Source organism: Canis lupus, chromosome 24, assembly GCF_003254725.2.
Source record: "Canis lupus dingo isolate Sandy chromosome 24, ASM325472v2, whole genome shotgun sequence".
NCBI lineage: Eukaryota > Metazoa > Chordata > Mammalia > Carnivora > Canidae > Canis > Canis lupus.
Window position 1 is genome coordinate 24,903,920 of NC_064266.1, and position 26,718 is coordinate 24,930,637.

Below are 26,718 nucleotides of genomic sequence, written 5' to 3' on the forward strand. Positions count from 1 at the left end.
CAGAAAACATAGTTAGTGCTCCCAATCAGCTCATTTTGGACAATTTATCACTTGGGGGAACATGGTGAAATTGTTTCCTACACAGATACAGATGGGATTAAAGACCCACAAGAGACTTTCTGAGAGGAGTGTTCACCTGTGTTTTTCTGGCACCAGCAGTTTCCTGTTGATAAATGTTGTATGAATGTTGACTAAACCTCCAAGCCCAACACCTGGTACATAATGAGGGCTTATTAAATGTTTGATCCCTTCTCCTTTCTCTTCAATGGTAATTTGTCTTGAACTTTAACTATAATGTGTCTCTTACAGTTCCTACTAAAAAAAAGGTAAGATTTTATAAAGATACGGAATAAATCAGAAAAATGGCATACCTTTCTTTCCTATCTGATCAGGAAAGATTGAAAGGATTGTGAAAACTCAGGACTGAAAACTCAGTTGTCAATGTAACACAAAGATATAACAGTTATGCACTGCTGGAGGAGTATAAACTAACATTTCTGAAAGGCAGTTCGGCAATGCGTATTGAACTTTAAAACACATGAACCTGTAGGAAACAATCCCATGGGGGTAATCAAACACGAGTATTAAATTAGGATGAACTAGATTGTATTGCAATTATAAGCAATCCTCAAACCTCAGTGGATTAACTAACAAAGACACATTCCTTCGTCCCACTACTTGATCACAGCAGATCAGCAGGAGGCCCTGCTTTTCACAGTCACCTGGAGACCCAGGCCACTGGAAACTATCTTCGTGGATGCTTCCATAGTCAATAGGACAGGGGAGGGGTAATGTTAAGAATCAAGCACTGGCTTTTAAAATTCCCATTCGGATTATCAGAAGTCACTTTGCTAAGGAAAGTGGCCGAAGCAAGTAAGAAGGCCATGTCTGATTCAAAGGAAAAAAATACAATCCTGCCTTGTGTTTGGGAGGAGAACTTTAGTATTTGTGAACTGCCTTAATGACCATTCTGGGCATTAAGATGTGTGTACAAGATTATCAGTTAAAGTTGCTGTCTTAGAAACACAACTGCAATGGCTTAGTGAATAGTAATTTTGTTTTGCAGGAGTCTAGAATTAAGCAATCCAAGGCTAGAAAGTTGTTTGAGGAAGTCCTCAAGACCCCAGTCCCCTTCTAGCTTCTCCCCTCATCATCCACAACTTATAACTTTCATCCTAGTGGTCACAACATGACTATTCTACCTCTGGCTGTCACATCTGAGATTCAGTCGGAGGTAGAGGGGAAGGACAACCGTAAGTTTCCTGGGAGTTTTATTCATCAGTCTTCCACTTACAGGTCATTAGCCAGAACTGCGTCACTGCCATTCCCCCACTGCAGGAGAGTTTAAGATAGTGAGTTTTATAAAAGGGGTTTTGTTGCCCTGAGCAAAATCAGAATTATATATAATACTGACAAATTAGAAACAACTGAATATTAATCCTCAAAAATATTTTCTTGAGGTATAACATGCATGCAATAAAGAGCTCATATCTAAACTTTACAGCTTAGTGAATTGTGACTTATGTATATACCTGTGTAAGCATTACTCAAACCAAGATAGAGATAATTTCTAGCACCCTGGAAGGCTCCCTTGTACCCTTCCCCAGGCAGAATCCCCCCACCAAAGATAACCACTCTTCTGACTCTATCAGAAGATTACTTTTGCCTGTTCTTTCAATTAATATAAATAGAATCATACAATGTGTGTTCTTTATGTCGGACTTCTTTTGATAAACTATATCTTATTTTAAATTATATGTCAGTTATGGCATACATAGAATAATATGCAATCATTAAAAACAATAATGTAGAACCATGTTACTTGGTGTGAAATTATGTCCTTGATGTATTGATTGAGTTTTCTTTTTAATATTTTATTTATTTATTCATGGGAGACACAGAAAGAGAGGGGGGCAGAGACACAGGCAGAGGGAGAAGCAGGCTCCATGCAGGGAGCCCAATGTGGGACTCGATCCTAGATCTCCAGGATCACACTCTGGGCTGAAGGCAGGCACTAAACCGCTGAGCCACCCGGGCTGCCCTATTTATTGAGTTTTTTTTTTAAAGTCATAAGAATCTGTTTTATATGAAATGACTCACTTATGAAAAATTGTATATGTATATACGTTTACAGAGAAAAGTTTGAACTAGTTGTCACCAAAATGCTACTACTTGTTATTTCTGGGTGTTAGGATAAAATAGTTTTAAGTTTATGTTCTTCTGTTTGATTTTAATGTCTTTTAAACTTTTAATTTTGGAAGGGTTTTAAATTTATAGAAAAATTGTGAGAACAGTACAAAGAACCCCTAAGTAACCTGGATCCAGATTCACCAACTGTTGACATTTTGCCACATTTGCATGTAAATATATACATATTTATGATTCCCTGACTGAATTGAGAGTTAAATATTATTCATTATACTCACCCCTGAATACTTCAGTGATTATTTTCTAAAGCCAGAAATTAACTGCAGAATAATTATCCAAATCAGGGAATTTAACATTAATGTACCATATGATCTATAGTCCATAGTCAGTTTCACCTGGTGTCCCAAGAACATTCTCTATGGTGATTTTCCCCCCCCAGTGCCAACATTTATTTCCGTTCTCATGCCTATTTAACTATTTGAACTTATGAGAAATAAGTAACATTTTCATTAAAAAAATTTTTTTAAAGGAACCTGAAAGCACTTGCGTTTAGCCAAGTAAACTGGGGTAAGATGCAATAGAGCTCATCTTCAAAGTCTGGCCTGCCTGGAGCCTCAGGGGCTAGCCCTTTTGTTTATGTCCCTTGATGTTCCCAGGGCAGCTGTGAAGTCTTGCGTCTGATAGACCTTGGGACCTCACCTTTCTACTACAAGTGGATTTGGCAGCACCTGGAGCTCATAGATGGCGGATCTCTGAAGACCCACCTCAATGGTAACTGGCAGCTGCGCACAGCAGGGGGCGCCCGGGCCCTGCTGCTCCCAGTTCCCTGCCCCTAGAATCTTAGACCTCTAGAGCTAGAAAGGCCCGGCAGGATGTCTGGTTTGATCCCCTCTACTCCCAGCTGTGGCGACGTGGCCCACATGGCCCCACCAGGTGAGGCTCCTGCCCACCCCCCACCCCCCCCAGCTCCTCCTTTTTAGACTTTCCCTTTGTGTCAGGTGCTCCTGGGGAGAGGGGTGGAAGGAGCCTGGAACTTGACAGAGCTGGGTTTGAATCTCCCTGATTAGCTGGATGACTCTGGTGAGTACTCAAGCCTCTGGGCCTGGTTTCTTCATATCCGTCACAGTAGTGTTGTGGTTAGGCCCACCGGCCCAGGAGCCTAACTGCTTGTGTTTGAATCCAGGGTCCTTCTCTTCCTAGCTGTGTGATACTGTGTCCCTGTGCCAGCAGTTCTCTCGGATAGTCCCTACCTCATAGACTTGTTAATGAAATTAAGCAAATAAATATATAAAGCTCTTAGAATGCTACCTGGATGTATTAATATATAGTAGAAGTCTGTCGTCTTTATCATACAGGTTACAAGGGAGGCTGAATCAGCTTGTGTATGAACAGGGTCTATACACAGGTGCACAGGAAATGTCACTTCTCATGTCAGTTCTTTTTTTTTTTTTTTTTAAGATTTTATTTATTTATTCGTGAGAGACACAGAGAGAGAAGCAGGCTCCATGCAGGGAGCCTGACGTGGGACTCGATCCCGGGTCCCCAGGATCACGCCCTGAGCCGAAGGCAGCTCTAAACCACTGAGCCACCCCGGCTGCCCTCTCATGTCAGTTCTTTTTCTTTCTTTTCCACTGCCAATCCACCAGAGGAAAGCTACATCCCATAAAAGTTTTTACCCAAGTTTTTTCTTCATTGTGGCAAAATACACATAGCATAAAATTTCCTATCTCAACTATTTTTAAACATACAGTTCAGTGGTAATTAAATATATTCATTCATATTAAATATATTGGACAGCCATCAACACCATCTATTTCCTCAATTAAGTGGAAGTATATAGTATTTGTCTTTGTGTGATTGGCTTATTTCGCTCTGCATGCTGCCCTCAAGGATCATCATATTGTAGCCTATGTCAGAGTTTCCTTCCTTTCTAAGCCTGAATAATATTCCACTGTATGTATATATCACATTTTGCTTATCCATTCATCCATCGATGGACACTTGAGAACTTAAATGTTTTAGCTATAGTGAATAATGTTGCTATGAGCATGGGTGTATAGTTATCTCTTTGTGACCCTGTTTTCTTTTTAATATATACTCAGAAGAGGAATTGCTGGGTCATTTGTAATTTTATTTTTAATATTTTTAGGGAATTGCCATGCTATTTTCCATAGTGTCTGTAACATTTCACATTCCCACCAACAATGCACAAGAGTTCCAATCTTTCCACATCCTCACCAGTGCTTGTTATGTTCTGTTTGTTCAGTTTTTAAAAATGATATTCATCCTAATGGATATGAGGTGGTATCTTATTGTAGTTTTGATTTGTATTTCTCCAATAATTGGTGATGTTGAGCATCTTTTTGTGAGCTTATTGGCCATTCACATATCTGCTTTGGAGAAATGTCTATGCAAGCTTTTGTGCCTTTTAAAAATTGGTTATCTATTTTTGTTTTTCTAAGTTTTAGGAATTTTCTATATATTTTGGATGGTAATCTCTTACCAGATATATGATTTGCAAATATTTTATCTCATTCTGTGGGATGCCTATTTACTCTGTTGTTATTGTCTTTTGATGGATGAACTTTTTATATTTTCATGAAGTCCAATTTGTCCATTTTTTCTTTTGTTGCCTGTGCCTTTGATATATGTACAGGAAATCACTGCCAAATCCAATGTTGTGATGCTTTTGCACTGTGTTTTCTTCTAAGGGTTTAATAGTTTTAGGCCTTACATTTAGATCTTTGATCTATTTTGAGTTAATTTTTATTTTTATTTTATTTTATTTATTTATTTATGATAGTCACACAGAGAGAGAGAGAGAGAGAGAGAGGCAGAGACACAGGCAGAGGGAGAAGCAGGCTCCATGCACCGGGAGCCCGACGTGGGACTGGATCCCGGGTCTCCAGGATCGCGCCCTGGGCCAAAGGCAGGCGCTAAACCGCTGCGCCACCCAGGGATCCCTTGAGTTAATTTTTATATGTGGTGGGATGGAAGGATCTAACTTCATTCTTGTGCATATGGATATTCAGTTTTCCCAGCACCATTTGTTGAAAAGACTGTTTTTGCCCATTGAATTTTTAGCACCCTTGGCCAAAATAATTTGACCATATATCTGAGTGTTTATCTCTGGGCTCTTTATTATTTTGGTCTATATGTCTATCTTTATGCCAATACTACATTACTTTGATTACTGTAGTTTTGTAGTAAGTTTTGAAATCAGGAAGTATGAGTCCTTTCATTTGTTCCTTTTCAAGATTGTTTTGGTTATCTGGGGTCCCTTGAGATTTCATAAAAATTTTAGGATGGATTTTTCCATTTCTGCAAAAAGTCACTGAGATTTTGATAGGGACTGCATTGAATCCATAGCTCACTTTGAGTGGTATTGATATCTTAATGATACTGAGTCTTCCAATCCATGAATATAGAATATGTTTCCATTTATTATGCCTTGATCTTCAGAGTTCTTTCTTTGCGCAGCTCTTTGCTCTCAGGTACTGTGCTCTGTGAATTCTCATTGCCTTGTCCTCCCCAAACTCTCAGTTCTGTCTCATCAATTCAGGAAAATTTCTGGGCTCCCCCTGGGTTCCCTCTCCCTGCAACATGGCTTGGAAACCCTCCAGGCAGTAAGCTTGGGCAATAGTAGGGCTTACCTCATTTGTTTCTATCTTGCAGGGATGATTTCTTCATGACCTTATGCCCAATGTCTTGAAAGCCATTTTCTCATACATTTATCCCAGGTTTTTTTTAGTAGTTTTAGGTGGGAGAGTAAGTCTAGTCCCTGTTAGTCCATTTGGCTGGAAGCATAAGTATAGATTTGTGTTTCTTTTTCTTTCTTTTTTTAGATCTGTATTTAGATCTTAATAGCTGAGTTTTATCCTACTGTATGTATATACCACAATTAGTTAAAACAATGACCTTTTATAGGTATTTTGAGTAATTTCCAATTTTTCACTATTACCTTGCTGGGGCGATTTTCATGGTATGTTTATCTTTGCATCCCTATACAAGGAAATATTGGGTAAATTCTTAGAATTATTGAATCAAGTAATCAATCCAGTGCATACTGGCCATGCTCACTTAAAATATTGATGGATATTGACAAAAAAGCCTTCCAAAAATGTTTATTCAGGGCTTTTTATATGTGTTCTGTTAATTTAGGCCTATTTTTTGTACATTTTGGATTTGTTTTTATTAACATTGATTTTAATAGTTTATTCTAACACTAAAGATCTATTTTTTAAAAAAGACTATTTATTTGAGAGACTGTGCATGAGGTGGGGGCATGGAGGGCAGAGGGAGAGGGAGAGAGAGTCTTAAGCAGACTCCATGCTGAGCACAGAACCTGATGTGGGGCTTGATCCCAGGACCTTGAGACTGATTTGAGCTGAAATCAAGAGTCAGAGGCTTAACTGACTGAGCCACCCAGGAGCCCTTGATCTGTAATTCTTATAATAATCCTATGAAGGCTCCAGAAAATTACCTTATCCAAGGTTTTATGGCTCATCATTCCTTTAGCTCTTACTGCGGCCTCTGTCCCCAGTCCCAGATAAATATGATCTATTAGTGGAAAGTTATGAGCTTTAAATCAGGTAGACTTGAGTTAAATCCAAGCTTCAGCCTTTTTCTGGGTGACTTAAACTCTTGGATGCTCATTGATTTCTTAAATGGAGCCAGTGACATTTGTCTGGATGTAATGTATGTGAAGGCTCTGCTCAGGACCTGGCAGAGAGAGACAATACATGGAAACCACAGTGTTTTCCTTTTTTCTTTTCCTTATTTGCTCATGCACCAGCCTGGCCAGGCAGATGAGTAGGGGATACCTTTCACCATTGTCAGCACAGGCCTCATATATGCAAAGAACTATTAATGTGTTTTTCTGTGCTTTCTCTAACAGAACCTTCTCCTGTGGAGAGATTTAAGGAATTCCAGATCAAATCATATCCTGTACAGGACTTTAGCTCTCTGAAACTGAAGCATCTCCAGAACTCCTGGGAGCAACAGGGGACCAGCTTCAGTAGGAGGATTAAAACCTCAGGAAATGCTCTTCCAAAGATGTTGGGCCCAAAGATCAAGTAAGCTTAGTTAGCTCCTTGCAGAAGGAAGGGTCCAGATTCTGGTTGAAAGGGAGATATGACTTAAAAGGACAGAATGTCAGGGATACTGGGGAGGGGTCAGAGGTAGCAGGCACCGCTCAACACCAAAGGTTGGAGTATATATAAAAGGCAGCCTAGAGAATCCTAGATTTGAGACCCAAGAGCTGCATTCTGTGCCTATAATGCACAGGATCACTTTAGGTGGTTAGCTTCTTCCTTTCTTAGGGAACCCATATGAAGAAGGAGAGGCAGGGCAGATCTTTTGGCTCTGATACTTGGTCTGTGTGTCAGTGGACCTTTCTAACTCTGAGCCTCTTCAGAAACTTCTACCCATCTAAAGGAGGCAGTAGATTAGAGCCTGGGCTTTGGTGTCACTTCAACCCAGGTCCAAGTCCTGGCTTGGCCACTTATTTAGCTCTGTGTCCTTGCACAAGAGGCTTGACATCTCTAAGCCATAGTTCTCTTCTCTGTAGATAATAGTATTAAGTCTTAGTATCGTCATAAGCCAGCAATTAAATAAGATAATAGTAATTATAGCTAACACTTGTGGAATATTCTGTGCCTGGTACTGGATTATCTAATTTAATCTTCCCAATAACTCTATGGGGTAAGTATAGTTATCAGTCCCATTTTTCAGGTGAGAGAACCAAACTACAGAGAGAGACTAACTTACTTGTTTGAGGTCATCCAGGTAGGGAGTGGCAGAACCAGGATTCAAACCTAAACAGCTGATTAATGCTCAGTTTTGTTGTTTGGTACGACTGTTATGGCTGAAATAAGAATACACAATGAGGGCTGAGCTTTTGCCTCAACCCAGAGAGGCTGAGGAGTAGGAAAGGACACTCAGTGGTACCTGCCTAGAGATATAGCTCAACGCTGGGCCCAGAGCAACATAACACCTCCCCCCCCACCACCATTAAATGCAAAATTAAAATATCACAATGATACTAATAACATCAGTGTCACAATCTCCATGCTGCCCAAAGTACCATTACACTCAAGTCCTTTGCCTATTAACATTTCTAGCCTGCTGGCCTCCATAAGGAGCATCCCATGACTTCTGAGTTGTTATTCCCTCTAGTGGATATTCTTTCCAAGGGATCCAGTGCTTCAAGTCCCAGTCCCAGTTCTTCTGAAGGTAGGGTTGGAACAGACCCAATTTCTCTGTTGTAAATCAGTATAGGAGAAGAGACATATTGGACCCAGAAGAATAAAAACCATGCTGGGCATGTCCCGGGGGGGGTGAGAATTGTAGGCTGCCTTGTTTATGTGTTGTGTGAGTTTATGAGTTGGGTGAATATATCAGCTATATTCTCAGCTGACAACTTTTTCCTGCCTCTAATCCAACTAACATAGCCTGTCTCTTCCTTATACCTCACCTAGACAAAGAAAGCACAACAGGATTGCTGTATAAAATTAATTCCAACATGAACAAAGTACAGAATCTACAGACTGCCCAAGGAAACCTGTCTTTTAAACAAAGAAACAAAGCCATTTATTTTTTGTTTTCCTGCCAAGAAGGAGAGCCCAAACCTCTGCTGTGTCCCCAGGGGGCACAGAGCTGACTCAATGTCAAAGCAGTCTGTTCAATTATTGGACAGCTCTGATTTAGAGATTTCTTCCCCATGTTGAGCATCCGTCAGCCAGCCTAGACTTCTCGTCCATCTGGTCTGGCTCAGCTGCATGAGCTCATCAGCCCCTTCTTCCACATAACAACAGCCTTCAAGTGTTTAAAAGGGGTGTATCTCTTTCTCTCCTAGTCTTCCCCCTATTAAACTTCTCCAGTTCCTGACATCGTAGTCTCTTCCAGGGCCTGATTTGCATTTTCTCACTTTCTGGGGTCAGTGTGAGTTCTCCAGGGAGGGGAAGTTTCACTGTGAGGCAGAGTAGGGGCTGACTGTCCAGGGCCTTATGAACTGGCTGTGTGACAAATGAGTTTTCTTTAACAAACTGTCAAATTTCAGATCCAGGCGTCCTTGTTCGCTTGAGTGTTCCATGATCAGAACCAAGTATGGTGATCTCCCTGAAGAGGCTGCAGTGGGCACCTACATCAAGATCCACACTGTGGAGGAAGGAGAACCTGTGGTAAGTGTGCAGATAGCCTCACTCATGATATATGTGTAACATGGTGGGCTGTGAGTGTTAAGTAATAACAGGAAAGGTTTAAAAACATTCCGCTCTATATTTGGTGATATTAAGGAATATTGTTGGTTTTTAAAGATATGATAACAGTATCATGGTTATTGTTTTTAAAGAGTCCTTATATTTAGGAGCTACATATCAAAAGACTCACAGATAAAATGATATGACATCTGGGACTTGCTTTAAAATAATCTAGGAAAAAGGCAAGGATGTACCCTCGCATCACTCTTTTCTTTTTTAAAGATTTTATTGATTTATTTGGCAGAGAGAGAGAGAGACAGAGTGAGCACAAACAGGAGGAGTGAGAGAGGGAGAAGCAGACTCCCTGCTAAGCAGGGAGCCCAATGTGGGGCTCAATCCCAGGACACTGGGACCATGACCTGAGCTGAAGGCAAATGCTTGACCTACTGAGCCACCCAGGTGCCCCACCCTCTTACCACTCTTGTTCATCATTGTACTAAAAGACCTAGCTAGTGCATTAAGATAAGAAAAGGAAATAAAATATTTGGGAAGGAAGACATAAAGCTGTCATTGTTTGCAGATTTTTGATTGTCTAGATCAAAAATCTAGATAGATCCAAAGAATCAAAAACAAAAATAAAAAAACCCTCCTGATGTGAATAAATTATTACAGTAAGATCAGAGGGTAGAAGCCAATGAATATTGGAATTTAAAATAAAAACACAATTACATTTATAATAGCACCAAATATGAGATAGTTAGGTATAAATCTAACAATGTTCAGGAGTCACATGAAGAAAACTATTAATTATAATGAAAGAATTTGTGGGTTGCCTGGATGGTTCTGTTGGTTAAGTATCTGTCTTCCACTCAGGTCATGGTCTCAGGGTCCGAGGATCAATTTCCACATTGGGCTCCCTGCTCAGTGGGGAGTCTGCTTCTCCCTCTCCCTCTGCTCCTCCCCCCTGCTGTGCTCTCTCTCTCTCTCAAATAAATAAAATCTTTTTTAAAAAGTATAATGAAAGAATTCAAAGAAGATTTAAATAAATGGAGAAACAGACTATGTTCACAGATTGAAAGATTCTATTGTTAACATGTTAGTTCTTCCTAAATTGATGTACAGATTCAACACAATCCCAATAAAAATCCCAGAAAATTATTTTGTGGATATTGGCAACCAATTCTAAAATTTACATGGAAAAGTGAATATAAACCAACTGGTAAATCTGTACAATGAACTATTATTCATAAATAAAAAGAAATGAACTATCAAGCTAAGAAAAAGATATGGAGGAAACTTAAATGAATATTTTAAGTGAAAGAAGCCAATATGAAAAGATTAAGTGTTGTATATTCCAATTATATGACATTCTGGAAAAGGTATAACTATAGAGATAGGGAACCCTGGGTGGCGCAGCGGTTTAGCACCTGCCTTTGGCCCAGGGCGTGATCCTGGAGACCCGGGATGGAATCCCACGTCAGGCTCCCTGCATGGAGCCTGCTTCTCCCTCTGCCTGTGTCTCTGCCTCTCTCTCTCTCTCTCTCTGTGACTATCATAACTAAATAAAAATTAAAAAAAAAACTATAGAGATAGTGATCAGTGGTCATCAGAGGTTTGGAATTCAAGAGGAGAGACAAATAGATAAAGCATAGAGGATTTTTAGGACAGCAATATTATTCTGTATGATATTATAATGGAAGATACAAAACCTTAAACATTGATAAGACCCATAGAACTTTACACAGCACAAAGAGTGAACCTTAATGTATACAACTTGTTAAAGAAAAAAGTAATTTAGGTGGCAGGGGATCGCAAAAGGAAATGCAGATTGTCACAAGAGCATCTAATGATATTACAAATGTATGAAACAGTCCCTGAAGAGGGTGAGAGAAAAAGGTGCTGACCTATGTATCGCTGGAGGTGTGACACTGGAAGTGACTGTGGTCTGCACAACTGAAAGCCAAAGGAACTGCACATGAGCACTGTACTCTAGCTGATAATGTCATTCCCATGGGCGTATGCTTCACAGTTCTGATACTGCAATACATGTGTACTGGAATGGATCAATTCAGCAGATGACACCAGCTAGGTTTCTCATCATTGGAGTAGAAATTTGCAGAGAAGCAAGGAGGAGGCTAGAATGATCCATGTGGTAACAGATTCATTGAAGATATCAGTATGAACTCCTGTTTAGCTTAATATAAATACAGATGGTTACACGTGGAAATATTTATAGATATGTATATCGACATATATCTTTTGCTTTGTCAGTTGACAGGGCCTGAAAGAAATGACACTCCAGTAGCAATGAGCAAACCTAACACCCAGACTTTGGTTTCTAATATTATTCTTCACTAAGAGGAACAAGGGCTCCTTGGAAAATGATTGATTCTAAGACTAGGGCAGGAAATAGACAAGATGAGCCTGGAGCATTTCGTAGTGCTCGGGAGTTAGGAAGTATTGGGGGGAAAAACCCTATACGGAGGCAGGCATATCAAAGGGACACAGGTGCCAACTGAAAGAGCTCCCATTAGCCAAAGCTAGAACAATTTGAACAATTTAACCAACAAAATAAAATAGTATTAGATTATACCTCAAAGTAACAGTAAACATTCCTGAGTACGTACATGTAAAATGAACAAATAATGAGCAAATTAATAAATAGGGGAGAAGAGACAAATCTCCCATGCAGAAGAATTCCAAATAATTGACATAGATACTTGGTCCTAAAGAAGAGGATGCATAACTCCCCACTCCTTAGGTGTGGGCTGCATATAGTGATTTCCTTCTAAAAAGAACAGTATGGAAAGAGGGTGGTGGGGGGGAGAGAGTAACTTTGCAATAGAGGAACCTGAGAAATACCAGTGTAGACAGGTGATCAAGGCCAACATACACAGCTAAATTGTGTTGATAGTATGTCCCTTAATATTATGAAATGGGACGTGATGTAATGAGAATGATACTTTGCCTCCATTCGGAAGTCCTCTTCCGAATAAACCACAACCCCCGTCTAATCATGACAAAATCAGACAAACTCTAATGGCTGGGTGTCACACAAAATTCCTGACCAGTACTCCTTAATATCTATCAAGGGCATCATAAACCGGGCCAGTCTAAGAAACTGTCCAGCCAAGAGGAGCCTAAGGAGATAAGAGAATAAATGGAATATGTGTCTTGGATAGGATTGTGGAACAGGAAAAGGACATTAGGTAAAAAGGGGAAATCTAAATAACTCCTTGATCTGAATTAATAATAATAATAGTGTATCAATCAATATCAGTTCATTAATTTTACCAAAGGTATCCTATTAATGTAAGATGTTAATTAACAGAGGAAACTGTATGGGGTATATGGGAACTCTGTACTATCTTCTCAATTTTTCTAAGTCTACAATTGTTCTAAAAAATAAAGTCTATTAACAATATAATTATCCAGGGCATCTGGTGGTTCAGGTGGTTAAGTGTCCAACTCTTGATCTCAGCTCAGGTCATGATCTCAGGATCATGAGTTCAAGCCCCATGTTGGGCTCCACGCTGGGCATGGAGCCTACTTAAAAAAAAAAATTATCCAATGGTTGGCAGGTTGGTAGGGTGGGGAATGCATGGATGAAACATTTGGCCATGAATTGATCACTGTGGAAGCCGGGCAGGGGGTGGGCCTCCACCAGCCCCGGGGAGGGGCTGTCTTCTGAAGCCTCATGTGCGGTCATCATGCACTGTGCAGTCATCATAGTCCAGAGAGCTACTCCCTCGCCATATGCCCTTAATGCTCTTCCTCAGTTACAGTATCTCCAGGGTCATCCTCACATGCCTATCACCCCCCAGTGTGGTGGTCTCTTCATGCTCCTGCCCCACTGGACTGTGTGTCTTCAGAGGCAGGAAAGCCAGCACAGGACCAGAAGGGAGCCCCAGCCCCTGGCACGGTGCCCCCTCAAGGCTGATGGAATATTTCCAAGCTCTTAGGAAGTTCTTCCTTTTCTTCAGCAAAACTCTGCCTCCTGCACCTTTTAAGTAGCTCCTCCCACAGCGTTTCCCTACCCCACCCTCCCAAGAACAAAACAGAAGAAATCTTTCCTTGCCCAATGATGACCCCTTAGATTATTTAAAGAATGCCGTTTTGTTTTTCACGCAATGTTTCGGAGCCAGGCACGGTGTCAATGCCCAGGTAGTTATTTTCTCATTCAATTAAAACATCCTCTGTTCCTTCAGACAGTCCTCAGGTGATGTGCTTTCCAGGCCGCTCACCATTTCCTTCAGGGCAGTTAACGCTTCCGAGGCAGGCGCTCAGGCCGAACACAGGGCTCCTGAGGCCAGGGCCTGGCCTAGGAATGCAGCCTCACTCAGGGCCAGGCAGTAGCTGGGGATGCCAGGTGGGGCGAATGAGGGCACCAGAGGGCAGAAAGGCCTTGCCTGGTGGGGTCGATGATGACAGCAGTAGAGGCTGTGTCACGTGCCACTAGAACAGCCAGGCCTGTGTCGTGGAGGGCCTGCAGTGTTGGAGTGGGGACCTTGGCCCTGATTCTCTCGGAAGGCCTCGAAGGCTTTGGGTGGGGGCCAGAGCAAAGACCAGGCTGCCTCATTTGTCACACAGGACCCAGCACAGAGAAGGCCCCCCACAAATATGTGTTAACATGACTCTTGATGAAAATGCCTGTGGATGTGTTCTCTCTGCTCTCAAGGCCGTGGCTTCGTTTGTAGGAGAGTGAATGGGACAGCTGGGCCTGTATTCACCTAGGAGATCACATTTGCTAACTGGGGAATGTGAAGCTGGGTGGGTCTTAGAAACAGGAGAGGCTGGGACCTGGAGGAGAGCCTCTGTTCTGAGCGAGGAGGAGTAGGGGAACCACTCATCCAGGGAACAGGCAGGCTGAGGCCTCTGATTGGGCAGGCCAGAGCCGTGGGCCGGGCAGACGGGATATGGCAGATTGGGGTGGGGGCAGGGGTCCTTATCTTCATGTTGTTTCTTTCTTTCTCTCTCTCTCTCTCTCTCTCTCTCTTTCTTTCTTTCTTTCTATTTTTAAATATTTTATTTAATTATTCATGAGAGACACAGAGAGAGAGGCAGAGACACAGGAGGAGGGAGAAGCAGGCTCCATGCAGGGAACCCGATGTGGGACTCGATCCCGGGACCCCAGGATCAGGCCCTGAGCCAAAGGCAGACGCTCAATCACTGAGCCACCCAGGTGCCCCCTTCATGTTGCTTCTAATTAGTCAGCTGTGTGGGCAAATACTTTACCTGAGTCTGTGTCCTTATTAGAAGATGAAGACATGGGGATCCCTGAGTGGCTCAGCGGTTTAGCGCCTGCCTTTGGCCCAGGCGCAATTCTGGAGTCCCAGGATGGAGTCCTGCATCAAGCTCCCTGCATGGAACCTGCTTCTCCCTCCTCCTGTGTCTCTGCCTCTCTCTCTCTCTATCATGAATAAATAAATCTTTAAAAAAAGAAGATGAAGACATTCACCTGGGTGTGTTAACCCGAATGTTCTGTGACCCCGTCTAAGCACTCATGCAGGTCATCTACCATGCTCTAGTCATGGCTCAAAATGCCAGTGTGGGCAAGTAAACTGACATCCTTCCTGCCCTTATGGGGTTTATGATCTAATCTGGGGACAGACAATAAACAGACAAATTAATAAACACATAAAGTATTGCAAATTGCTTTTAGGAATGGAATAGAAAGCTGGGTTGGGGCAGGGGACAGGCTTCTTAAAAGGGGCAATCAAGAAAGCCGGCTCTGAGGAGATGATGTTTAAGCTGAGATCTGAATGGTGAAAAGAACAAGCTGGGGATGACCTGTGGGAAGAGTATAGAAGACCGAGGAACCGTAAGCTCAAAGCCTAAGGCCAGAAGGAGCTTGGTGTGTCAAGAGGGCTGGAAGGGAGGGCAGCATGGCTGCAACAGAGTAAACAAGGCAGGGCCGCATGAGGCCAGGCTGGAGAGTCCGGCAAGGGTGAGAGAGCCCAGGTCTTGGGGTCACAGGGAGGAGTTTTCATCTATCCTGCAAGTCGTGGGAAGGTATTTGAAGGGATGGGTTGTAGGTGTATGAGAGTACCTGCCCTCAGTGCGCTTTGAATAGTTCACTGGGTTCAAATCCTGCCTCCACCTCTTTCTATCCTTGAGAAAGTTACTTAACCTCTTTGGGCCTCAGTTGCCTCAGAGGATAGTGCTTAGAAGCATGGGTTCTGAAGACGGACCCCCTGGGCTCAGATCCTAGTGTTATTGCTTCCCTACTGTGTGATGTTGGACAGGTTTTCAACCTTGGCAGCATCCTCTGTAAAATGAGGATAACAATTGGACCCATCTCGTTGGGGCTTGTGACAGTTTCAAATGGGTTAGTACCTATGGCAGGTGGCAGCAAGAGGGCCTGGAACATAGCGAATGCTCAGGAAATACTGCTGTCATATCATTGTCATCATCATGGCCAGGAAGCCAGAGGAGTAACTGAGCGGCAGAGAGGAGGCCAGTAACCCCCCTAAAGTCTATGAGAGACAGAGAAGGTAATGGAGGCTCAGTGGGGACACATGAGCAAAGGGCTGCCAAAAGGATGGGGGAGGGTGTGGTGCCTGTGAAAGGCAAGATTTAGTTTTATTTTTTTAAAGATTTTCTAAAATGTATCTATTCATGAGAGACACACAGAGAGAGGCAGAGGCAGAAGCAGACTCCCTGTGGGGAGGCCAACTTGGGACTCCATCCCAGGACCCCGAGATCACACCCGGAGCTGAAGGCAGATGTTCAACCACTGAGCCACTCAGGTGCCCGTAAGGGGGGATTTAGAAGAGGAAGCCTCGCTGTTCAAATTCCGTTATCATCCTGAGGAAGAGGGAATGGCTTTAATTGGCACAATAGTTGAGATTGGACATCAGGGAAAACTTGTGAACTGCTGTCCCCTGAAGAGGAACTGCCCGAGTGTGGTTCCTGTGGAGCCTGCATGGAGACGGAACATGGACAAAGTGCCGTCTTCACAGGCTCTTCTAATCCCAGAAGCTGGAGTCCTTTGGTGTCGTGCAACAGCAGGAGCCCTAGACAGAATTCTCCTCATCACTTGCAGAATGACCCCAGATGGAATCCCCTTCTGTTTGGGGCCTCATTTTCCCCATCTAGATGATCTGCTGGTGGGTGTGGACAGTCTCTGAGGTCAGACTTTCCATCCCCCAGGGCCTTCACCAGATCCTCCTCCCAGAGAAGCAGTGTGACATGCGGCCCTTGATCCTCGTGAGCCTGGGAGCTGAGGTGATACGGATGAGGAAAGACAAATTTTGTGAACTGATTGACAGTGAAGTAATGGAGAAGTTGTCCAGGTTCAAGGTCAAGTACCCCAGGTCAGTGCTGGAAATGTGCATGCATTCCACCAGACTGAATAAATAAATGTTCACCTATTATTTATTAAAAGAAAGAAAAAAGGTGCTCATATGAAATGCTGAAAAGGGAGGGGATGAAACTGGTAGCTGTTGGTACTTAAATTGTCTCAGTTCCTTTGATGATAATTTTACTATTATGTTGCAAGGGCTATATCTTTTGAAGTAAAGGTCTAACTATGAATTTATATAATTAATTTATGGGAAAAGCTACATGCGCTGAGATGTTCATAGCAGCCATATTCACGATAGGGAGAAAAACCACTACCACCACCCACACGTATCACACTAAGGGGATCATTTGGAAATTGTGGCGTATTTCTTTCATAGATTGTAACTGTCTTACTAAAAAAAAAAAAATTATAAGTCTAAGGACTCTGTAGGAGGAGGGTAAAATAGGTGATATAATGATATATGAAAAGGCCAGGATGCAAAATTGCATATATACTCTGACTATGCCTTTATAAAACACAAGAGGAAAACCTAGAAGGAAAAAGCAAAAATGATGACATCTGTGATGTTACCAAATTTGTAAGAGTCATTCTGTCTGGAAGGTGAGACTAAAAAGTACTTCCTGGTTGTTGTTATATATTCCTCTCATATTTAATTGTTTTTGCAGTGTGTATGCATTGCTTATATAATGAGGGAAGATAAATACTTTTTAAATTTTTAATTTATTTTTTAAAAGATTTATTTGTTTATTATAAGCGACAGAGAGAGAGAGAGAGGCAGAGACACAGGCAGAGTGAGAAGCAGGCTCCCCGCAGAGAGCCCAAGGTAGGACTTGATTCCAGGACCCCAGGATCATTCCCTGAGCCGAAGGCAGACACTCAACCACTGAGCCACCCAGGTGTCCCTTTTTCAAAAAAATTTAAATTTTACTTAGTTAACATACAGTGCAATATTGGTTTCTGGAGTAGAATTGAGTGATTCTTCACAAGTTCCCTCCTTAATCCCATCACACATCTAGCCCATCCCGTGCCCACCTCTCTCCATCAACCTTCAGTTTGTTCTCTATTCTTGAGAGTCTCTTATGGTTTGCTTCCCTCTCTCCTTTTCCCCCTCTTCCCATGTGTTTATCTGGTTTTTTTTAAGACTTTATTTATTTATTTGACACAGAGAGAGAGAGAGAGAGAGAGAGAGAGCACAGCCGGGGAAACAGCAGAGGGAGAGGCAGAAGCAGACTCTCTGCTGAGTAGGGAGCCTGACACAGAGTTCAATCCCCGGACCCTGGGATCATGACCCAAACTGAAGGCAGATACCTAACTGACTGAGCCATCTAGGTGCCCTTGTTTATCTGTTTCCTTTCTTAAATTCCACATATGAGTGAAATCATATGGTATTTGTCTTTCTCTAACTTATTTCACTTGGCATGATACATGCTACCTCCATCCATGTCATTGCAAACAGGAAGATTTCATTCTTTTTGCTGGCTGAGAATATTCCATTGTGTGTGTGTATGTATGTGTATATATATATGTGTGTGTGTGTGTATATATATATGTATGTGTATATATGTATATATATATCTGTATATATATATACATATACACATACTACATCTTCTTTTTTTTTTTTTTTTATACTACATCTTCTTTCCATTCATCAGTCTATGGACACTTGGGCTCTGTCCATAGTTTGGTGAAAAGAAATACTTTTTAAAAGTTATCAGGGGGCACCTAGATGGCTCAGTCACTTGAGCATCAACTCTTGATTTTGACTCAGGTCATGATCTCAGGGTTGTGAGATCGAGCCCCTCATTGGGCTTCATTCTGGGTGAGGAACCTGCTTAAGATTCTCTCTCTCTCTCTGAGAGCCTGGGTGGCTCAGTGGTTGAGAGTCTGCCTTTGGCTTGAGGCAGGATCCCAGGGTGCTGCGTCAGGCTCCCTGCATGGAGCCTGCTTCTCCTCTCTCTGCCTATGTCTCTGCCTCTCTCTGTCTCTTGTGAATAAATAAATAAAAACCTTTTTAAAAAAATTCTCTCTCTCTGCCCCCCCCCCAAATTTATCAGGATAGTGGCATTCCAAGTGGGCTTTTTTTCCTTTATTTGCCAAATGTTTTGTAATGATGATATATTACTTTGATAATTAAAAAATAAATATCTATCTTGAAAGATTTGATAAAAAGATTTTTTTACTTTTCCCTAGTTTTCAAATTTTCCAGAATGACTACTTCTGTAATGCAAAAAAAAAAAAAACAAACCTCTTAATTTTTTTATGTAAAAGTTAACTGGACCAACGGTGGCAAAACTATTTGATCTCACACAGTTATTACTAAAAAGTGTTTAAGTGTATACCTCTTAGAAAACGTAAATATGAATAGCATGTATTAATTTATTATTATTTACATATATTACTGTACTAATATATACATTATGGACATACCAAAATAGATCTTTAAGAACACAAAGATAAATATAAATGAAGCCCCACTATTTTTTTTTTAAGCCCCACTATTTTTTTCACACACCTCAGTGGATCTTGTTCACCTCCCTAGGTGACATGACCCTGCACCCCCACTTTGGGGCCTCTGGGCTTACCACTGGGCCCCCTGCCTCCATTTCCTCCCTGCTAGATCCTTTCTGCATACTGTGCTCTTGCTAGAACCCATATCTGGCCAGGTTAAACTCCTGCTTCAACCCTTTCAGGGGCATCTCATTGTTTATACGATAAAGTGCAAACTCACTGCCAGGTGTGGCCTTTCATGGGATGACCCCGCAACTCCCCTGCAGCACTTCCAGTCACCGGTAACCTGCTCTAACAGCTCAAGCAAATTGCCTCCTGGGCTTTGCATGTACTTGACACTGCATATACTTGACTTTGCCAGTGCTGGCTCTTCTGCCTGAAATGCCATCCCCCAGTCTTTCTCCTCTTTTTTCCCTGATAAACTCCTGCTCATTCTTTAAGATTCCTCTCCTCCAGGAAACCTTCCCTGGCTAACCCTAGGTTGGCATAACTACCTCTTTCTTTTTTCTTTTTTTTTTTTTAACTACCTCTTTCTGTACACTTATAATGCTCTCTACAGAGCTCTGTAATTGACCATTGTACTGAATCATAGCTCTTTAGAGCTGGTAGTTCGTACAGTTTTTTTTGTTTTGTTTTGTTTTGTTTTGTTTTTTTGCCCATCACTTGATTAATTGCTTCATAGAGGCAGGGACTGGGCTTTATCTTCCTTTCATGTCTGACACCTACCTGTGTAGTACCCAGCACAGAGTCGGTGCACAATGGGTGTTGAATAAATAAATGAATGAATGGAGCATTTGCATTGCAGAAAATTGGAAAATACTGAACATTTGAAAAGGGGAAAACCAGAACCATTTGCATTCTTGCAACAATCCCAAGTTAGCATTTTGTGTATTTCCTTTTACCACATGCATTTTGTTTTTGCTACGTGGATATGTGCCAAATGGAAATGTGCCAAACATGCATTTACCATTCGGGCACACAAAGTTGCATAGTGGAGATCATACCGATTATGCAATTTGGCATCCCTTCCCCCTTTTTTTCTTTTCTTACGGTGATATTGTGATCAGACATGGTTTTGCTGACAGGTGTGGAAGCAAGGGATTCTAGTGGTAAGGAAAGGAGCTGTGAAGGCAAGCAGATCTGTAGTTACTGCAGCCATGTCCAATAAGTATGTGAGAGAATTTGATGTGGGGTCTGTATGATTTTGAATAAGTCATTTCCCCTCTACTAGAATTCAGACTCCATTCTGCAAAACACGAAAATGAGATTAGACCAGTGTCTCCCAAAGTATGGACCATATTCACAGAAGATGTATAAGATGATTTTAAGTGGTCTACAGGTTGACACTTTTAGTTTTAACAGCTAGGTATTTGTTCTAGTGTGAATTAGAAAAATCAAATGACTAGCTCACTAAACTCATGATTTGACAAATCTTGTAGCTTAGATTAAAGCCACTGTAAACATTTACGTAAAAGAAACTAAGCAAAATTAAGAAAAAAATTATTGCTAAATTAAAGAATAGATCATGTGTAGATATGGCCCAAATTGCGGCTGTTTTGTGAGAAAAATAAGTTGGGAAACACTAGTAGTTCCTTGCAGTTCAAAGATGCCACAATTCTCCGATTCCTGTGTATAACCAATATAGAAAATTGCTAGTTAGAGGTACCTACTCAAAAAGGGATTTTAGGGGGTGCCTGGGTGACTCAGTTGGTTAAAAGTCTGCCTTGGGGGCAGCCCGGGTGGCTCAGCGGTTTAGCGCTGCCTTCAGCCCAGGGCCTGATCCTGAAGACTTGAGATCGAGTCCCACGTCGGGCTCCCTGCATGGAGCCTGCTTCTCCCTCTGCCTGTGTCTCTGCCTCTCTCTCTCTCTATCTCTGTGTCTTTCATGAATAAATAAATTAAATCTTTTTTTTTTTTTTAAAGAGTTTGCCTTGGGCTCAGATCATGATCTCAGGGTTCTGGAATGGAGTCCCACGGCCTGGCCAGAGCTCCCGGCTCAGTGAGGTGCCTGCTTCTCCCTCTGCCCCTCCCTGCTGCTCATGCACTCTCTTTCTCTCTCTCAAATAAATAAATAAAATCTTTTTAAAAAATGGATTTTAGGAGCATTAGATCCACAAATGATGCCTGGCGTGTGATGGGTATCAGTTAATGCCTGTTGAATTGAAATTCAGAAGAGATTTCTGTAGACTTGGGAGGGTGGCAGATGCTTGAGCTCTCAGCATCTGTGCCGCGCGGTCAGCGCTTCACTGCAATGATCTGCAATGCTGACAGAGAGATTTCTGGCTTATTCATTCACTGTTGAACTCATGATTTCTAGACTGCTAAAGCAGGCAGAAAGCATATCCATTATCTAGCTCAAATCCTCCATGTTTTAATTGAGGACTGTGAAGCTCGGTAAAGAGGACATGACATCCTGAAGATCACACAGTGGCCGTGACACCTGTCCTGTGAATGCCACAGGCTAGATAACCTGACCCCTCCCCCCCTACAAAGCACAGGGAACACTGTGTAGGATGTAACCAATATTTGAGTTCCCAAGAGAAGGGAAATCTCTGAGGGCCAAAAGGAAGTACAGCCTAAGAGCCAAAGCAAAGAGTGTGATCTAGCATGGGATTGCAGTGAGGGTGGGCAGAGCTAGGGGCCAAGGCCATCATGGCCTGAAGTTTTTACAGCCTGCAGGGACAGATGAAACTTCCAGTTCAAGTAAGGCAGGGATTGGAACTGTAAGCCCTGTCCCAAGCTGATGAGGCCTTTAGAAGAAGAGTGACCCTGTTTTGTGAAAAACAAGAAATCAATATGACCAATCAGTATCAGGAGGTGACATGAGGAATCTTGTCTGTTTTGGACTCTGAGTACCCCCTAAAAAAATAAAGGACCTCCTAAGAATCTATAATCACATGCCTTCCCCCTCATAGGTTTTGGTGAGTCCTGTAGCATCTTTGAACTGGAGTTTCTGAGTTTGTGAAATGGGGAATTGTGAGGATTAAATGGGTTAACAGGTAAAGTGCTGGGCACATAAGAAGTGCTAAGTCAAAGTTAGATAGATAATTGCTGTTTTTTATGAAATTGGGAGTTGGTTGAATTTTTGAAGTGGAGAATATCTGGTAGTGTGCTGGTGAAGGTTTAACAATCAGGTCTCTGGGAGGTGAGTAGGAGATAAGTCTGATTTGAAGGGTTTACTGATTCTGTGGTGTATATATTTCCACCATGGCCAATTTCCACCTACCAACCTGATGTTGCTGAACATGGGGTTGAGGAGAGGTGCATATAATCATCCCTCTGAGTTGAGAGGAGCTCACCTTGGCACACCACTGAGACCAACAGGACTGGCCAATGGCCTATGCTGACCTCTGGGTTTTTTATTAAGTTGTTTTCTATGGATCAAAGTTGACTCTGCCCTGGTCAATATCGTATTTCTGGAAGAATGTTTTAACTTGTTAGTGACTTATTAGGCTTTCTTGCTTAGGTGAGAACATGGGCAAGTGAGTGGAAATGGAACATGCTGTTCCTTTGCTGTGGTCTTAGAAGGAAATAAGCCAATGAGTGCTGAGCCTCCTCTCTCTCCCCCACTCTCCCTACCCTCATGTATGCTATGAGAGAAGGTAACACAGTAGAGCCAGGGCATCAAGACCAGTCCAAGGCAGCCACCAATCTACTTTCTGTCTCTATAGATTTGCCTGTTCGGGACATTTCATATAAATGGAATCATGTTACGTGTGGTTTTTGCAACTGGCTTCTTAGCATAATGCTTTCAAGTTTTATCCATTGTAAAAAGTTTTGTATTTTTTTTAAGATCTTGTTTATTTGTTTGTTTGTTTATGAGAGAGAGAGAGAGAGAGAGAGAGAGAGAGAGAGAGAGAGGATCTTAAGCAGACTCCATGGTGAGCACAGATCCCAACACGGAACTGGATCTCACGACCCTGAGATCATGACCTGAGCTGAAACCAAGAGTCAGACACTTAACCAAATGAGCCACCAGGCCCCCCAACTTCACTCCCTTTTATTGTCAAATAATATTCCATTGCACGTATATGTCACACTTTACCTATTCATCAGTGGTTGAATGTTTGGGTTGTTTCCACTTTTTGGCCATGACAAATAGTGCTGCTATGAACATTCTTGTGCAAGGCTTTGCATAGACATAGGTTTTCATTTCTTTCAGGTATATATATACTGTAGGGGTGAAATTGCTAGGTTGCAGGTTAACTCTGTTTAACCTTTGAGGAACTGCCAGACTTTTATTCAAAGTGACTGCACCAGTTTACTTTCCCATCAGCAATATACCAGAACTGCTGTTTTATTTTTTATTTATTTATTTTTAAAAGATTTTTATTTACTTATTCATGAGAGACACACAGAGAGAGAGGCAGAGACACAGGCAGAGGGAGAAGCAGGCTCCATGCAGGGAGCCCAATGTAGGATTTGATCCCAGGACTCCAGGATCATGCCCTGGGCCAAAGGCAGGCGCTAAACCACTGAGCCACCCAGGGATCCCCCAGAACCCCTGTTTAATATCCACCTCATAACACATCTTTATTTGTCTTTTTAATCATAGCCGTTCTAGTGGGCATAAGTGGTGTCTCATTGTGGCTTTGCCTTATGTTTCCTTGATGGATAAATGGTTACCTACATAATTTAACTTTTTAGTAGCTACATTATAAGAAGTAAAAACAAATGGATGAAATTAATCTTTAAAATATATTTTACTGAATTCGGTGCATCTCAAATACTGTCATTTCAACATGTAACCAACTTATGAACATTATTAATGAATATCTCTACATTTGTTTTTACATTATTAATGAGTATCTCTACATTTGTTTTTGTTCTAAGTCTTTGAGATCTATATTCTGTACCTCTAAGTCTTTGAGGTACATATTTTTGGACTCACAGCACATCTCTAATTCAGACTGGCCCACATCAGGGACTCAGTAGCCACATGTGGTTCATGGCCACTGCATGGAGCAGCACAGTTCTAGGGGAAGAAAGTGTGGAAAGGCAGAGAGAAGGGTCTGGGAAGAGGCACACAGCTGGGACGGAGCACACTGTGTTTAGGAATTAGAAGAGTAGCAGGAGGAGAGTCTGGAGGGGCAGGGGGACAAGAGGAGCTGGTGTGGGAAACTCAGCATCTGTGCCTCACCTTTAGTGATGAAGCTATGTGCCAGAAGTTCCTTCAGGAGAATACCTGGAATATCTTTCGGAAAGACCTAGTGCGGCTGCTGGTGAAGCCTCGCCAGCGTCCACCATTCATCCCAGTCAGGCCCAAGAAGAAAGAGATCTACAGCTCCAAGTCTCTGATGCTGGATTTGTGTAGCTTCAACAAGGAGACTAAACCTTGTTATCCCATTTTCATGGCACCCCAGAAGTACCTCCCCCCATTAAGGATTGTCCAAGCCATCACAGCACCCCGATACAAAATTCAAGAACTCCTGCCTCAGTATAAGAATGCAGGGGTCCTTGTTTAGACCCAATAAAAGATGTTGGGTTGGTTACCTATTTCCTGAGTGAACACCATGGGAGTTGTGGGGCTTGGAGTCAGGGCTCCTGGGGCCTGTGAGTTTGGAGAGATGTTTGGGGGCAGCAGCTGGGACACTCTCTCCCTTGATACTTGTGGGGCTGAATGAGTGGACAGTCAGGAGGCTGGGGGTGTCCCAGGGTGGGAGGGTCTTATCTGGTGAGATGGGTGGAAGATATGGAGGGGCTCTGATCAAAGTGAGCAAGACTGGGGTTACAAACTCAAATGCCTCCCAGAGGCCACGCTGGTCATCTAAAAGAGTGCATCAGGAGGACTGGGCAGGCAACAGGCAACGGTGAGGACTGGTACACACATTCGCCATCCAGATGGAACAGCTGCTCTGTATCCTCAATTGATGCCATGCCAGGAAATAATGCAGGCCTGGTACTGCCAGTCTTAGATTTTTCAAGGGAACTAAGAAACCCAATATTTTAGATGATTCCTACTGATTTTTAAATGTAAGCAACTAATTCAAATTGTTTTTGAAATACTGTGTTAGGCAAACAAAACATCTACGTGGGCTGTGTTGGGCCTACAGGCTGCTGGTTTGCCAGGGCTCATCAAGCCCCTCTGGCAGGACGTTGCCAGAGACTGGAGAAGGCCTGATGGGTGGGAGGGGGTTGGGGGAAGCATAAGGAACTAGAGAGACTGATGGGCAGTGTGACAGCAGCAGGTATCCTGGTGGCAAGGATGGGGAGCCAGCATCCTGAGAGAGAGGAGGCAGGCCAGGGATAAGGAGATGGTGGGTTGGACTTACCGAGGGCTCTCCCAAATCTATGGCTGCCTGTTAGTGTCCTGGGCCGACTCTGGTAGCACTGGGCCAAATCACCTCTCTCCTTTAGGAAATTTCATAGTTTAGGTTTGGGAGCACCAGGGGGGCCTGGTAGAGGCCACAGCACCACATGAGCCTGGCCTGGGGCTGCCAGGAAAGACAGGAGCCATCCTCTACCCATCACTCCTGACCCACACATTCACCTGCCCTACAAGGAGCAGGTTAGGAGGAACACTGGAGCCCTGAGCTGGGCATCAGGAGCTCTGGAGAGTCTGGCTCTGTTTCTATGCTGTTGGACCCCCTTGAGCCCCTGGAGTCCTGTTCCTGCACCTGTTTCCCCAGTGGCAAAGTGAGCAAATTGGACAAGATCGATGGTCTTCAGGAGAGGTGAGTATAGTGGAAAGCATATTCAGTATTATAATTTTGTTTGTTGAGTTTATTTTTTTTTAATATTTATTTGAGAGAGTGAGTGCAAGCAGGGGGAGGAGCAGTGGGAGAAGGAGAATACACAAGCAGACTCCCTGGCTGAGCCTGGAGTCCGACTCAGGGCTCGATCCCGGGACCCTGAGACCATGACCTGAGCTGAAACCAAGGATCAGCCGCTTAACTGACTGAGTCACCAAGTCTGTTGAATTTAAAAGAAAACTTTTTATGTTGTGCAGCAAAGAAAGAGGATGTGAACGTAAACGAGTAGCAAAGTAGTGGGCTTAATCATCTCTGACTTCTCTCATGGCTCCAGATGGCCAAGGAGTCTGAGATGTCTGCAGCAGATCTGAACGGGCTGTCTGTGACCTACACGGATGAGGTGGCACTGTTTGGGGACCAGGTAAATCGGGGCGTCTGACTATATTTAGGGATCTCTGCATGTAGGGCTGTGGCTCCAAGATGATGGTATGGACATCTTGTTCACTCATTTGAAATTTATTTACTTTTGTTTATAATTGCTTCATAGCAGATACAAAAGAGGACGAGAGGCAGCCTCTGTTTCCTCTTATTCTCTAGGCCAGGGGTCAGCAAACTCTATAAAGGATCAAATAATACATATTTTAGGTTTTTTTTTTAAGATTTTATTTGGGCAGCCCTGGTGGCTTAGCAGTTTGGCACCGCTTTCAGCCCAGGGCGTGATCCTGGAGACCAGGGATCGAGTCCCACATTGGGCTCCCTGCATGGAGCCTGCTTCTCCCTCTGCCTCTGTCTCTGTCTCTGCCTCTCTCTCTCTCTCTCTCATGAATAAATAAATAAAATCTTTATTTTTTTTAATAAAATA

The 26,718-nt window shown here is 42.6% G+C and overlaps 1 protein-coding gene across 6 annotated transcripts in view; it reads left to right on the forward strand.

The window, feature by feature from the left end:
• CNBD2 (cyclic nucleotide binding domain containing 2) overlaps nt 1–24,660 on the forward strand; it is a 60,028-nt gene extending 35,368 nt beyond the window's left edge. For 5 of the 6 annotated variants that reach the window (XM_025469913.3, XM_025469912.3, XM_025469918.3 and 2 more), the window contains 5 exons: nt 2,805–2,919; nt 7,046–7,223; nt 9,209–9,329; nt 16,500–16,663; nt 24,311–24,660. In XM_025469913.3, coding sequence (XP_025325698.1) covers nt 2,805–2,919; nt 7,046–7,223; nt 9,209–9,329; nt 16,500–16,663; nt 24,311–24,629 — 897 coding nt within the window. In that variant the 3' untranslated portion in view covers nt 24,630–24,660. The remainder of the gene's footprint in view (nt 1–2,804; nt 2,920–7,045; nt 7,224–9,208; nt 9,330–16,499; nt 16,664–24,310) is intronic. The other variant, XM_049100466.1, reaches the window with a different exon arrangement.
• Nucleotides 24,661–26,718: the final 2,058 nt, after the last annotated feature.